This window comes from Chaetura pelagica, unplaced genomic scaffold, assembly GCF_000747805.2.
Source record: "Chaetura pelagica isolate M959 unplaced genomic scaffold, ChaPel_1.0 scaffold159, whole genome shotgun sequence".
NCBI classification, from domain to species: domain Eukaryota; kingdom Metazoa; phylum Chordata; class Aves; order Apodiformes; family Apodidae; genus Chaetura; species Chaetura pelagica.
In genome coordinates, this window is record NW_009954555.1 from 2,797,531 (window position 1) to 2,810,627 (window position 13,097).

General features: G+C 50.6%; 1 protein-coding gene across 1 annotated transcript in view; it reads left to right on the plus strand.

The window, feature by feature from the left end:
- Positions 1-11,134, plus strand: part of SAMD11 (sterile alpha motif domain containing 11) — a 111,610-nt gene extending 100,476 nt beyond the window's left edge. Inside the window, exons 11-13 of the mRNA XM_010005254.1 lie at positions 5,793-5,917; positions 8,673-8,783; positions 10,889-11,134. Coding sequence (XP_010003556.1) covers positions 5,793-5,917; positions 8,673-8,783; positions 10,889-11,134 — 482 coding nt within the window. The remainder of the gene's footprint in view (positions 1-5,792; positions 5,918-8,672; positions 8,784-10,888) is intronic.
- The last annotated feature ends 1,963 nt before the right edge of the window (positions 11,135-13,097 follow it).

The following is a 13,097-nucleotide window of genomic DNA, read 5'->3' on the forward strand; positions in this document are numbered from 1 at the left end:
TTCCTGCTGCCTTGGGCTGCCGAGGCTTCCTCACAGGAGCCTTTTTCTCCTGGCCATTAAAAACGAGAAAGGCACGGCTCCGTGGTGCTCATTGCTTGTGTGAGGCTCTGCAGGGAGGCCTGGATTGTAGATGGGTTTCCTCCCTCCCCCAGCAGTGTGTGAGTTACTGTAATAGGCCATTTATTATTATCACTTCGAATTTATATCATGATCGTGTCTTGAGGCCTCGGCAAAGATCAGGGATGTGTTTCACTGCCCAGTTTCCAGGCAATTCTGATTTGTGGAGCCTGTTCCAGAGCTGTAGGTCTTTTTCTGAGGGCTCTTTTGCTTCACATGTTTTCCTGGCTGTTAATATCACCTGTTTGCAGGACAGCAACACCGAGTGTAGTCCCTGTTATGGTAGGGGCTCCATAGCAAAAGCTCTTACCTGGAACAGGCTTGGGAAGGCACAGCATCTTTCTCAGTGCAGCACAGCAGGTCGATAGGGTGGCTGGGAATTCATGAAATACTGAGGGCTGTATCGATCCAGATGCTGCGGGGTCATGGGCTGTGCTGGGGTAATGTGTGTCAATGAAAAATGTGTTGCTTTTGGCCCCTGGGGAACATGAACCACCTGAAGACAGACAGACAGAACTACACCCACTTCTCCATCTGTGCCAGATAATTTCCATAATCCTTTTTTGTGCAAGGACTTCTCTTCTGGCCAAGGTGGTTGTGATGTTGTGTTGTACACTGGAGGCTGGTATGATAAAAATAACCACCTGAACAAGGCATGTAACGTGGCAGGTCAAAAAGAAGAGCCAGAGGGAGGAGAGGGGAAATGGAGCTGCCTAAGAATGACCACTGAGTTTCAGGCGGCTCCTCTGGTTCCCAGTGAGGGGAAAGCTCCTCCTTTGGAGGCAGAGAGCTGTTTTTTGTCCCTGCTGGGAAGAATATCGATGAGGCAGCCAGAGCTGGGTCGATTCTCTGAGCTGCCTTCTGGGGCTCTGGCGGCTGCTCGATGACCTCATCTCGTCAAGGTTTCAGCAGCCTGGCTCCCCTCCTCCAGCCCCGTCCTTTGGAAAAGGTGAAGGATGGAGCGTGCAGGAGGCTAAAATCCTTCTATTGATCTGTAGTCTGGAGAGCAATTAACACAGGCCTTGCATTGCTGCTCTGTGACCCTTGCTGTGTGTGGGAAGGAGGGGGTACATGCATGGGGAAGAATGGGGAGAGGGGTTAGAGATTAAACCTGCAGGTGGGATGGCTTCCAAGTGGATTGGTTTTGTGCACTGGTCTCCCAGTTGGCACCTGAATTGTCTCTTGTGATGCCAGGAGCAAAAACTCCTGTGTCTCCGTGCAGCAGAGACAGCCCTGTTGCAGCCTGAGTTTGCAGCAGCGGTTTCTCTTACTGGAATGGCCAGAAGGGTTCCTCTCCCTGGCCCATTTGGCCTTTGGCTTCTCTTGTGAAGCAGCTGGGTATCAGGAGGAGGGAAGAAAATTATAAATGGAGTGTGGCAGGGGTTGGTGAGGGCTTTTACGTGGACACCTGTCCACAGGATGCTGGCCTGGGACGATGGATTCTTTTCAGTCTCTCCATGCTGGGCCCCATCTGGTGAAATACTCTGTAATCCATTACCAGTCTTGGACCATCATTTATCATAGAGCAAGACAGAGGAGGCTGCCCTTTATGCATCCTCGCAGTCCAGCAGGATCCAGTGACAAGTCATTATTATAATAGAAGGTGCATCCCTTCCAGCCACTTGGCACCTATTTGTTATCATTCTCCCAACTGCCAGAGCAGGGGGGAGTGGGTGCAGCCATGCACAGAGATGGAGCAGACAGTGCAGGATCTTCCCGAGGAGGGGTGGGAGGAAGGACAGGAGCCCTTCTATTCTAGGGAATTTAAAATTGGAAAGGGCCAGTGAGTGGGTGCAGTGTGCTGAGGGCTGGTCCTGCCCTAATTGCCAGTTAGATACACGCTGAGGCCAGAGGAACCACTGCATTCAGCTGCTGTGTCCTCCTTCCTTCCTTGGAAGAAGGAAGCCTGGAAGAAAGAAGTCCTTCCTTGGGCTCTTTTTACATCTGGTGACTTCAGACTGGTGACAGATCTGGGGTGGGAGCAAAAGCACAGGGGGAAACACCTGAACACCAGGCTCCACAACACAGGGTGCTCAGCCCATAGAAAAGTGACTGAGTCTTTGGAGCTTCTAGTGCTGAGCTCTTCTGCAGTTACCCTGAGGTCTTGGGCATTTCTGCAGGGAACAGGGGTGTTTGCTGCTGACTTCACCCTCTAGAGGTTTCCACCCTCTAGCTTCTAAGTTCTGTGGCACAGAAATTGCTCATAGGCAAGAACCCAAACTATTGGTATTTACCTTCCCCCTCCCAAAAATACTTCCACCAGTCGGTCCCCCTTTCCCCGATACAAATGGGAAGGGAAAACAAACTCTCAGAGATAAATATTTTGGCCGTATTAGATTTCTCTGTGTGTGGGTGCATGGAAAATATTTCCTGTTCCCATACAGAGGGTCTGCCTTGCCTTCTCTCTTGGACACAGCAGGCTTACTGTGTGTGTGTCTGTCTGCATCCTGACCTCTCCCTTTTCTTCTGGGGGCACGAAGAGACAAAAGAAAGAAAACCACAGAGGAGAAAAGCTGGAGAAGAAGCAGTTGCTAGCCCAGCTCTGCTGGCAGTGTCAGTAACACTGCAAATGATCCTGCACCCTGTGTGCTTCCAGGATTGCAGGCACGTGTGCAGGAGGGGACCACAGGGAAGCCTTACACCTTTCCCTTCATCCCAGCCAGCTGGGAATGCAGCATCAGGGCTAAATCCCTGCCCACCCTGGTTGGGGACCTGGTGAGCAGCCCTGGCTGGCAGGGCCTGACCAGCCTCTCCCTGTGCAAGCTGAGGTTAAACCCTCAGGATGGGTTTGGCTGGCTGGTGACTGGAGAATTCATTTCCAAGCACTGTGTTGCTGCAGTTCAATCTTTGGCTTGCTTTTGGAATAAGGAAGTACCTAATTTTAAAGCAGTTGGCTGTTACAGTCAGATCCCCTCAGAGACGCTTGCTCTGGCTGCAGATGGAGGTGTCTCGCCCGAGCATTGACTGTGCCTGGAATAATTGAGTTCAATTTAACTTCCTCTATTTACCAAGCCACTCTTCCAACAAGGAGAAAGAGAATTACCCCCCCACCCCAAGAAAGAAAAACCCTTCCCTGAAACAGCCGGAAAAAAAAAAAAAAAAGGGAAAAAAAGCCTTCAGCCACTTGGGGGTTTTGTGAATTTTAACGTAAGCAGCTGGGAGTTTGTCTCCTGGAAAATGGAACGCAGCCGGAATGAGAATGATGGGCTCGTGTCCATCTGTCTGTCTGGTAGCTGGGGGTGGTGAGGGGAAGGGAAGTGATGGCTGGCTCCTTGGCAGTGGCCTCTGTCTCCATCTCCCACGCCGACAGGCGCCCAGCTCACAGCAAAGCTGGTTGTTTTCTCTGCAGCTTTTATCAGGCGCACAAAAGTATTTTAAGCGTTTTCTAGCTGGAAGAAGCAGGGGTGTGAGGAGAGTGAGTTGCCTGGCCTCCAGCAGGGCATGGGGTGGTGAGGCAGGGGACAAGCTCTCCATGCCAGGCAGGGCTGTCCTGGGGAGCAGACAGCAGAGCACCTTGCAAACCTGGTACTTGCACACTGTGCTGGCAAGAAGGAAAGGTATCACCAGGGATATGAAGGGGGTGAGGAAAGTCTGGTTGTTGCCCATAGTGAGAGCCCTGAGGATCTTGGGCTGGTAAGAAGCGCTGGCAAAGGGACATGCAAAGGTTTGCCCAAGTCCATGAGGCATGGAGAGAGGGAGGGAGGGTCAGCCATGTCCCTACTCTGGAAGGACAGGTAGAGCTGGCAGGGGCAGCAGGCATTGGAGGGCTCCTGTCTCTGTCACCACAGCTCCAGCCAAGATGCTCTGCATCTGGAGCTGGCACTGGTCTGTTTGCAGTGGCTGGTGTGTGCCAGGAAAGCCATGGCCTCATGCAGTGGGAGGCCAGTGGGTCTGGTCCAGCTGCTGCACGGGGACATGGACATGAACAGCCCAGAGGGTGTGTGGGCTGCAGATGGGCAGTGCTGCCTGTGGCCCTAAGCACAGGGTGAGGCTGGGAAGGGAAGCGGGAAGTTGGGAGCGGAAATGTAGTGGAAATGATTACATAGTGTCTGACTGCTGCTTGTGCAGATAGCTGTTGTTTTAAAAGCATCTTATTGGCATGATAACTTCCTCTGTAAATCCTGTCCTTTTCCTGTAACCTTGGACTGTGCTAGTGGCTTTGCCAACTAGTTAGTGGAGACTCAGTGTGTGGCTTTGCTGTTCACTTGTTCTGTGCCTCTGGCCTGGCTCGTTCCCCAGGGAACTGGCCACTCCTCCTCTGGGCTTGTCCTTCCCACCGTGATTTTGTTGTGTCCCACTTGATCTTGTCATTACTTGCAGAAGTGCTACCTGACCTGCTGTGGATGGGAGCAGAGAAATCACAGCAAGGGGTTGCCTCAGTGGTGCTGATCAGGTGCCTCAGAGAAAAGCCTCAAGCCCACAGAACAGATGATTTTGTCATGATAGACCCCTGGGATAAATATTTTTTCCTGGTGATTCATTGCTTCGTGCCCCAATGCATAATGGTTTATACCCCTCATAAACTGTTTCTCTACCCTCTATAATCACGGGTGTTCATGTCCCTGTAAATGTCCTCTTGAGCTCTTGGTCTCTGTGCTGTCATGCAGCAGAGAGTTCCACAGGTTACCAATGCTAATAATGCTTTGTTTTTCCTGAAGTGGCATTTTCTGGAATTAAGCTTTTTCATAACTTGTTTCTGTGTTTTTTCCTTTTACATGCTGGAGTAGCTACGAGTTACCTGGCTGGCATTTCTCTTGCCATTTCTGATTCTCAGTGCCTCTCCTCCAGCTCCTCCCTGGGCTCCAGTTGGGTTCTCTCCCCATGTGCATGTCCTGTGCTGTCAGGCACCAGCCCCAGGGGGGCTCCTCTGCCCTTTTGGAGCCCATCACCTTCATCTCTCCTGACAGGGCTGGGACCTGAACTGCTGTTGCATTGCGGAGAATTGACATACGGACTGGAGCTGAGCTGAGCTGTGCTGTCTGTCTGCAGAGCTGTGCTGTCTGTCTGTCTGCAGAGTGTGGCAGGGGCTGGCAGGGGTTGCCCTCTCACCCTGCACACGGGGCAGGCAGAGGTGCTCCTGCAGCAGAGCAAGGGCAGCGCTCTCCGAGGTGGTGGCTCTGCTGGACCAGACCCATCCGGTGGATATTTTCAGGCTGGGGTGGATTGAAAATGAACACTTTGAAAAAGAGCAAGATGTTCTCCAGTGATTCATGCTCCAGCAAGGCAGAGGCCACCAGGGAGAGCTGCTGGGGCCCCTTATCATTCGGAGCACGTAGCCAGGAGAAGGGTTGGGGGAAAGAAACCCACAGGGCAGGCAGAGTTTTTCGCTTTGCGGTGCATGTGGAGAAACACTCCTTCAGGGTTTCTTCTTTTCTCTCCCCTCCCCCTATTTCTTCCCTGCAGCTGAAGAACATTAAACACATGAAATGCATTAGCTCGGATTTTTCTTCTCCCCTGCCCCCCCTTTCTAAGCTGGGGACCTCCAGGAGGAAGAGGCCTATGAATTGACCCTGCCCAGTGCTTTAATTGACAGGTCATTAAAGATGAATGTGTGGCTAGAGAAAAATATTCAGATTGCAGGCTAGTTGTTGTCCATGTGGGATTTTAATGATTTATGTTTCTTTCTCCTCCCCCTCCTTTCTCCCTCCCCCCCCCCCCAACTCCAAACAATCCAGGCACCATGGGAGGTCTGTTTCTGGATGGCGAGGAAAGCCCAGCGCTGGAAGACATCAGCAAATGGACGGTGGAGGATGTTTGCAGCTTCGTGTCCAACTTGTCTGGCTGCACTGAGTACACTCAGGTAAATCTCTTCACAGCCTCAAGACCATCATGGGAGGAATGTCCTCCCTGCAAACCCCTGTTCTCTTCTGTGCCTGTTTTACTTGCAGTGTCCATCCTAGGAGAAGGGATATCTCAGAGCCCTGCAGGGCCTGAAGCTTTCTTGGTTTTTTGCTAAATAGCTGCTTGCTGCCAGTGGAGACCCTCAGGGGTGTGATGGGCCTTGCAGATGGATGGCTATAAGGAGACAGTCCAGTGGGACAGGATGAGAGTAGGGCCAAGGTTAGGAATGAATATCTGAGTTGCAGCATTGATTATGGTTAGTGGCTCTTAGTGTCACTTATCTCTTACTGCCTAGCTCATGCTTTTAGAAGCTGCCCTGTGCTCTGTTGCTGAACACAGTGGTGGCTTTGTGTGGAGCAGCTGTAGTGAGGGATGGGCTGTCAGGTAATCTCTGGATTGGGGTGGGCAGCTCATGCTACCAGCCTGGCAGGAGGTGCTGCATTGTCCTGGGGGCAGAGCAGGGCTGTGAGAGACCCTCCCTGCAGAGTTGCCCAAGTAACCTCCATGCTTACTCTGTAGAGTGATGGTGACTGTGATTTTGAAGCTCGTGATAGCAGAGTTGACACATCCATTGGTAAGAGGTGCTTATAAAGCCTGCTCAGTGGGAGGTCGTGAGGTGCAATACAAAAAACAACCCTGTGTTTTTGGCTTCTGCATCTGCTGGAGCCTGTCATAAATGCCCCATTGAGAGAGCGCGCCAACTGCGCAGGCACAGATTCCTGAGCTGTCTGGGACAGCCTTGTGAGGAGGATAGAGGGTGCTTGGAAGGGAGGGGCTGCGAGCAGCAGAGATAGAGAGGCAAAGGGCCAAAGTTCAGGACAATCCAGCCTTTGAGCAGAGAGACATACTAGGCTGAGAAGAGGTCTTGAAAGGGAGAAAGGGCAGTGGGAATTGAGCTTTCCGGACATGCTGCTTCAAGAGCAGAGCTTCCCTGACTGACAGCTGAGGAGTGAAAAGCTGTGCTTGGGCATCCAGCCTGGCTGAAAGTAGATTTCTAAAAACCTGCCTCCTCCCTCAGGCCCTTGCTGTCTCTCCCTCTGCTCATTGCATTAGGCAGGTGTCCTCCCAGAACTCTTTCCTGCCCCCAGCCATTTTGGGAGGAGTAAAGCTCAGCACCCACTGCTGCTGGGACTAGTGAGTCCCTGGAGGTTACACTGGTTTGGTAGCGTGCCACTGGGGGAAGGTGAGGGCTTTGCATCCCCCAGAGGGAAGCTGGGAGTCAGGCTTTGCTTTATGGAAACCTGAAATTGCACCACACCTTCCCCTTGCTCAGGTGATGGGATATTGTGCTTTCAACCCCCAGTCTGTCCTTCCTTGCCCCCTAACCACGATGTTTTAATCCCATCACAACATGCTTGCTAAAACCACCAGTAAAACCAGTGCTTTGTTGGAGCAAACAGCTGTTGAATATGTGGGAGAGACCATATTTAGGAAGGAGAATGTTTGTTAGGGAGGTGGGGTACATGTCATGTTCTCCAGGAGGAATGTCAGAGGTTTGGGAGTGGATCAGGGTGACTGGGTGTGTGACAGGGAGAAGGGTCTGTTTCTGGTAGTGGACAGAGGGGGGGAAGGGCACTGATTAACAAAAGCTGGGGGATGGATGGGCATTGATGGGAGGGGGAAGCAGCAGGTCTGCAAGGGTAGGTGCACTATCCGTTGAAGAGATCTCAAGCAAAAGACTCTAAAATAAAAATCCAGAGCTAATCAGGTTCTCTGCTCCCCCCCACCCCAACCAGCCTGCTCTTGCACTGGTAGTATTGCAGTTTGTCTGCATTCCTGAGCTGGAGAATGAAGATCAGAGCTGCCTGGAACCTTCCGAATTAGGCCAGTAGGAAATGTGCAGAAATCGTTAACACAGCCACCTCGCAGAAGGATCAGCCATTTACACCTTCCATGCCAGCTCCTGGTTTACCAGTGGGGAAGAAATCGATAGCTCTCTGAGACAAAGGGTCAGCAATCTTCTCAGTGCATTGCAAACAAAATGTTTTACGATAATGGGAGCTGCTGTAAACAGCCTCCTGTTGCATTATGTAGGGGGGTGCCTGCCTTGAGGGATGGTGTGTTTTTATGCCCTCCGGTTATACACTTAACAGGTTTTTTTACTGTGTGAAAATGCCAGTGTTCAAGGGTGACCCAGCTCCAGGGCTCCAAACTGCAGAGCTGTCTGTGTTCTCCAAAACCGCAGCTGCTGGGGAGGTCTGGCACTGGTCTGCAGGCTTTTCCTGCCAGGAAAAGCCAGCAAGTTTGGTGGTGTGCTGTGCATTTAGAAACATGTTTCAGACAAACAAGCAGAAACAAAAGCTTCCACTCCCCATTTCAGCCCTTGACAATATTCAGCTTTGTCCCTGCAGTGGACCCAGGCCTGTGGGACACCCAAGGGAGATGCTTTTCTCAAGCTTTAAGGCTCTTTGTGGATGGTTTTAGTGCCCAGCAAAGGGAGGCTTTTGGCTTCCAGCCACATTGGCTCCAGAGGAAGGAAAAGAAATTGGTATAGTAGGTTTTCCTAGGTGAAAGAGCACAAACGTGCTGCAGCCATGAGCAGCTTTGCTGATGGAGTCCAGCAATAAAAATCCCTTGCAGCAGCTCAGCTGCCTTGGCTCTAGCAGCCCTAGCCAGGCTCCAAGGTGGGCCCCTGTCTGTGCAGCAGCAAGATGAGCACATCAAGGGTGTCACTGGCATCTCCAAGCCTGGACCTGTGTTCTGGTTCCTTCCAGGTATTCCGAGAGCAGGCGATTGATGGGGAGACCCTGCCCCTCCTGACAGAAGAGCACTTACTGAACAACATGGGGCTGAAGCTCGGGCCAGCACTGAAGATAAGGTCACAGGTAGGACAATTTCTTCTGTAGGATAAGTGGAATCCTGTGAAGTGATCCCTAGGCTGGAACAGGGCTGTCACTAGGCCAGGTTTATTGAATAGAATTTATAAAGTAATAATTATGTATTTATTAGTAATTCTGGTTTCAAGAAAGCTTGAAACACTCCAAAGTGTTCTGTACCCTCACCTGGAGCCAGTCACCTGACTCCTGCAGGAAGAAAACACTGTGGTTTTGGTGTGCAAGGGCAGAAGCAAAAGTTCAGGACGGGTGATGGGGAGAGGATAGCAGGGATCCAGCAGGAGACTCCTAAAATGGACCAGCTCCTACTGGAAAAGAGACAGGCTGTTCCTACAACTACCAAGGAAAGAAGAAAAGCTGTAAACAGGTGAGGCAAGGTAGATGGTTTCAAATCAGTTGAACATGAAAACAGTAATTCCAAAGTACCTAGAGGACTGGGCAAAGCCATCTTGGGAACCAGTTCTGTTGTTGTTCTAGACTGGAAACAAGTCCTTTTGCTGTTGTCTTTGTAACTAGTTGGCTCTTTTAGTGAGGCCTGAAGTACAAATGCATTTAACACATCTCAGCATCAGCTGTTGATGACTTTCCCTCCCCAGTGAGTAATGGACCAGCTCTTCCCTTTCTCTGCTGTGCTAGTAATAGACTTCTGCAACAGTTTCTGTCTTGCTAGTCATAGCTTACTGCTCCTGCTGATGGGCTGTGCCCCCTCCCCTCCTTGTTCTATTAATTTGTATTTTCACTAGAAGTAGAAATTTTATGTTTCTTGATTTACTCAGGTTCTTTCTTGACACTGTTTTCTCCTCAACAGCCTGGTTTGCTGTTGTGCCCTTAGAGTGATGTGTCTTCTCAAAATACCTTTTTTCCCCTCAAAAACTTGACTCCCAAGTCTCTGTGGAGGTCTGTGTTCCCAATATGGCTTTGCTCTGCTCTACCTGGAAGTCATGGTGACTTCCATTTCAGTCACCTTCACCCCCTGCCTCCCCCCCTTCCTCTTGTTTGGACTTAAAAACTCAAAGAACATCTCCATGAGGTTGTTGGGTCCCCCCCTGCCATTTAATGATTAGAAAACAGCTTCTGACACATGCCAAGAACAGGCTGTTCTGCTGTATTCCCTGGGGGATTGTGTCATGCAAATGCTGATGACAGGAACGTGCATGTGCACAGTCAGTCACTCTGCTGGGGTAGGTTCCCCAACCCACAGCCATACATTTGTTATGGTAAAACAATAAGAGCAACTTTACTGCTTTCCTTACAGCCCTCACTGTTTATGAGGGGTCTAATAAAAAGGTTCTGTGGGCAATTGTTCCCTGTGGGTCAATTTGGTAGGAAATAAAACTCTTATGTTTCTTAAAAAAAACAGAATGCCAAAATAGCTCAGACATTCTGAGCTTGGATTTTGGGGGGGGGCAGTATGAGGTATGGGCTGAAAGCAGAAAACCCCTGCTTTGAGTTAATCAATAGTTCTATAATAAGCCATGGTTGGGGAGGGGGCCTAAGGGGGGGGAGCAAAGCCCTGATGTTGCTCACAGAATAAAGCTGCAGTTGTCTGTGGGTTTGTTCAGCCTGAAATGGGAACCAGCTGCCGAGGTGCTGGGGAGCTCTGGGGCCTTTGGCCTTGCTGGGAGGCCAGACCTGCTTCAGGACTTGGCCTTAGTGCTGCAGAAGCCTTTCAGTTTCCTGTACTTACAGTAACAGCAGCCACCCTGTAGCCACAGGTTTATTTCCTCCCTCACCCCTCCTGTTAAGAGCAGCTCCTGCTTCTCAGCAGTGGAGCTGGTGTCGGGTCCTGCAACACAGCACCTAGGCTGGCTTAGCTGGTGAGCTTTAGCAGATTGTCCAGCCAGGGAGCATGGATTTAGGGAGCACTTCCTTTAGGAGAAAGGAGAGGAGGAACCCTTGCCTGTTACCCTCTGGTAAGTCACCACGGGCTTTGTTTTTGGTGGCCTGGGGGTGGTTGCTCTTCTGCTTTTTCACTTGGCGCACAAGAACCTGGAGTTGCTGCAAGAGAACAGCTCCGGTGGGTTTGTGCACATCCTCATCCCTTTTGCTCCAGCATTGATTTCTTCTTTTTTTTTTCCTCTTAACCTTTTGAACAGGTCGCCAAGAGAGTGGGCAGAGTTCTCTACATGGCAGGTTTCCCCATGGCCTTCCCTCTGCAGCCTCCCGGGCTGCGGCCCCCGGAGCGAGAGCTGCCCCCGGCGGAGCTGCGTCCCTCCTCCACGGGCAGCGTGGCCTCCCCGTTCAGCAGCGCCCTGCCCACCAGCCGAGCCTCCCCCAAGCAGGAGAACGGGAACTCTTCCCTCCTCACGGGCATCAGTGACACCCCCAAACCTCCATCCTAACCTGCAGGACACCTCCTGAGCCTTCTGGGACTGGGGCCAGGCGGACACGCAGAAGGGAACAGCCTTTGGAGAGACCAGCAGAGCCTCCCACAGCCACGTGAGCCACAGGAGTGAGGAAGGGAGGGGTTTAATTCTTCTTTTGGATGCATTTGCTTTTTTTTGTTGAAAAACAAAACCCAACGGCGCCACAGAAGTTTTTCAGACTGTTAGAAAAAAAAAAAAGGGAAGGAAAGACAAACTATCCAAAGATGTACCGAGACAACGCGAGTGAAGAGAAAGAAAATGGAGGGTGGCAGCAGCATTCCCAGCCCGTGTCACACCCCTCCTTGGAGAGCCATGGACACAGGGAATGACCACATTTCTTTGCCTTCAAAGAAATCCTGGCTTTCAGCAACTTCTGGGCATGACTCCAAGCAGGGAAGGGGCAGGGGCTCTGCTCCTCCCCACGGTACTTGGCACCTCTGAGCAAAAAAAACATAAAGCCTATGAAAAAAAATGAAAACAACCTTCCCAAATAGCTCCTCCTCCCTGGAGACTGTACTCAGTTCCTCATTCAGGTGTCTATGCATCTCTAGCGACTTTTAAAAACAATACCAAAGACAGACAAAAAGAAAAAGATAAAAAAAAAAGGTAATAATAAAAAGGCAAGTTCGGGTCCATGTTTACCTGCGAGCGGGTGGTACAGGCAGCTCAGCCTGTCCCCAGGGCCTGGCCCCTCCCCTGGCCCCTTGTCCCCTGCAGCACACACAGGATGGACTCCGTCCAGGCTCCAGCCCCGCAGAGCTGGTTGGTTTCATTTGTTGTTTTCCATGATATTTTGGTTTAAAGAGCAGAATAAAGGCGTGTGCACCGGCGGGGGGCAGGGTCACAGGCCTCACTCCAGCATGGCCCCCCCTCCCTCCTTCATGTGTACAACAGGCTCATTTCTACAGCTGGGAGGTGGGTGGTTTGTGATTGATTTTTTTTCTGTTTGTAGGGTTGTTTTTCATTCTTTTCAAAGCCCTGTTTCAGAGGTGGATGTAGTTGCACATTCTGGCCTGCTGTGGACCATGAGACACAGATACCTGTGTGTTCCCAGAGGAGGGGGAAGGGTCCTGGGGGTTTCAGGCTAAAAACAATGGGTAGAGTTTCTTTTTTACTACTGTGAACAAGATGGTAACTCCTGGGGGTGACCTCCTGTGACTTGTACAGTTGTGAACAACAATCACATGTGGTACTTTTCTCTCTCTCTCCCCCCCTGCCCCCCCCTTTTTTTTTGGTTAAACGTTGCACGTGCTGCCGTTTTTCTTACAGACTGGCTTGGTGGTACCTTAGCTTCTTTATATTGTAAAAAAAAAAAAGGAAAAAAAAAAAAGAAAAAGTCATTATCCATCACATCACGATTAAAAAAAATGCTTTCCAGCAATCTGAATAAAAAAGAAGAACACTTAATTTACAAATGGTAACACAACTTCCTCAGCTAGTGATTATTTGCTCACAGAGTCTCCTTTCTTTCATGGGGTGCACTGGGGCCTTTGCCCCACCTGCTGTCCTGGAGCTGCTGCCTTTTCTGGCATAAAAACCAAGCTGGGGGGGTGGGTCACAGCAAAAAACAAAGGCTTTTTGGAAGAAAAGGTAAGTTAAAAACCTCCTTCTTAAGAGTTACAGGGCCTGACAAGTCTCACCTCTGCAGTCCTGTCCCAGGCTCCCATGTCACTGCTGCAGACACGGGGCTTTACCACGTGTGAGAACCTCAGTCTTCACTCCTGAACCCCTCATGAAGCAGCAGGTGCTTTGCCCCCCTCAGAGTGGGCTATAAGTGATAATAATAATTACAACAGTAATTATGATGATAATAATAAAACCCAAATTACTAATTACTGAGGTTTCTTCCCTCCTGATGGGATGAAGGATATCTGGTAGGCCAGGAAAGTCTAGTAAGTGCTGTAGCTGGGAAGAAGGAACCCTCTCTATCCCTATTCCT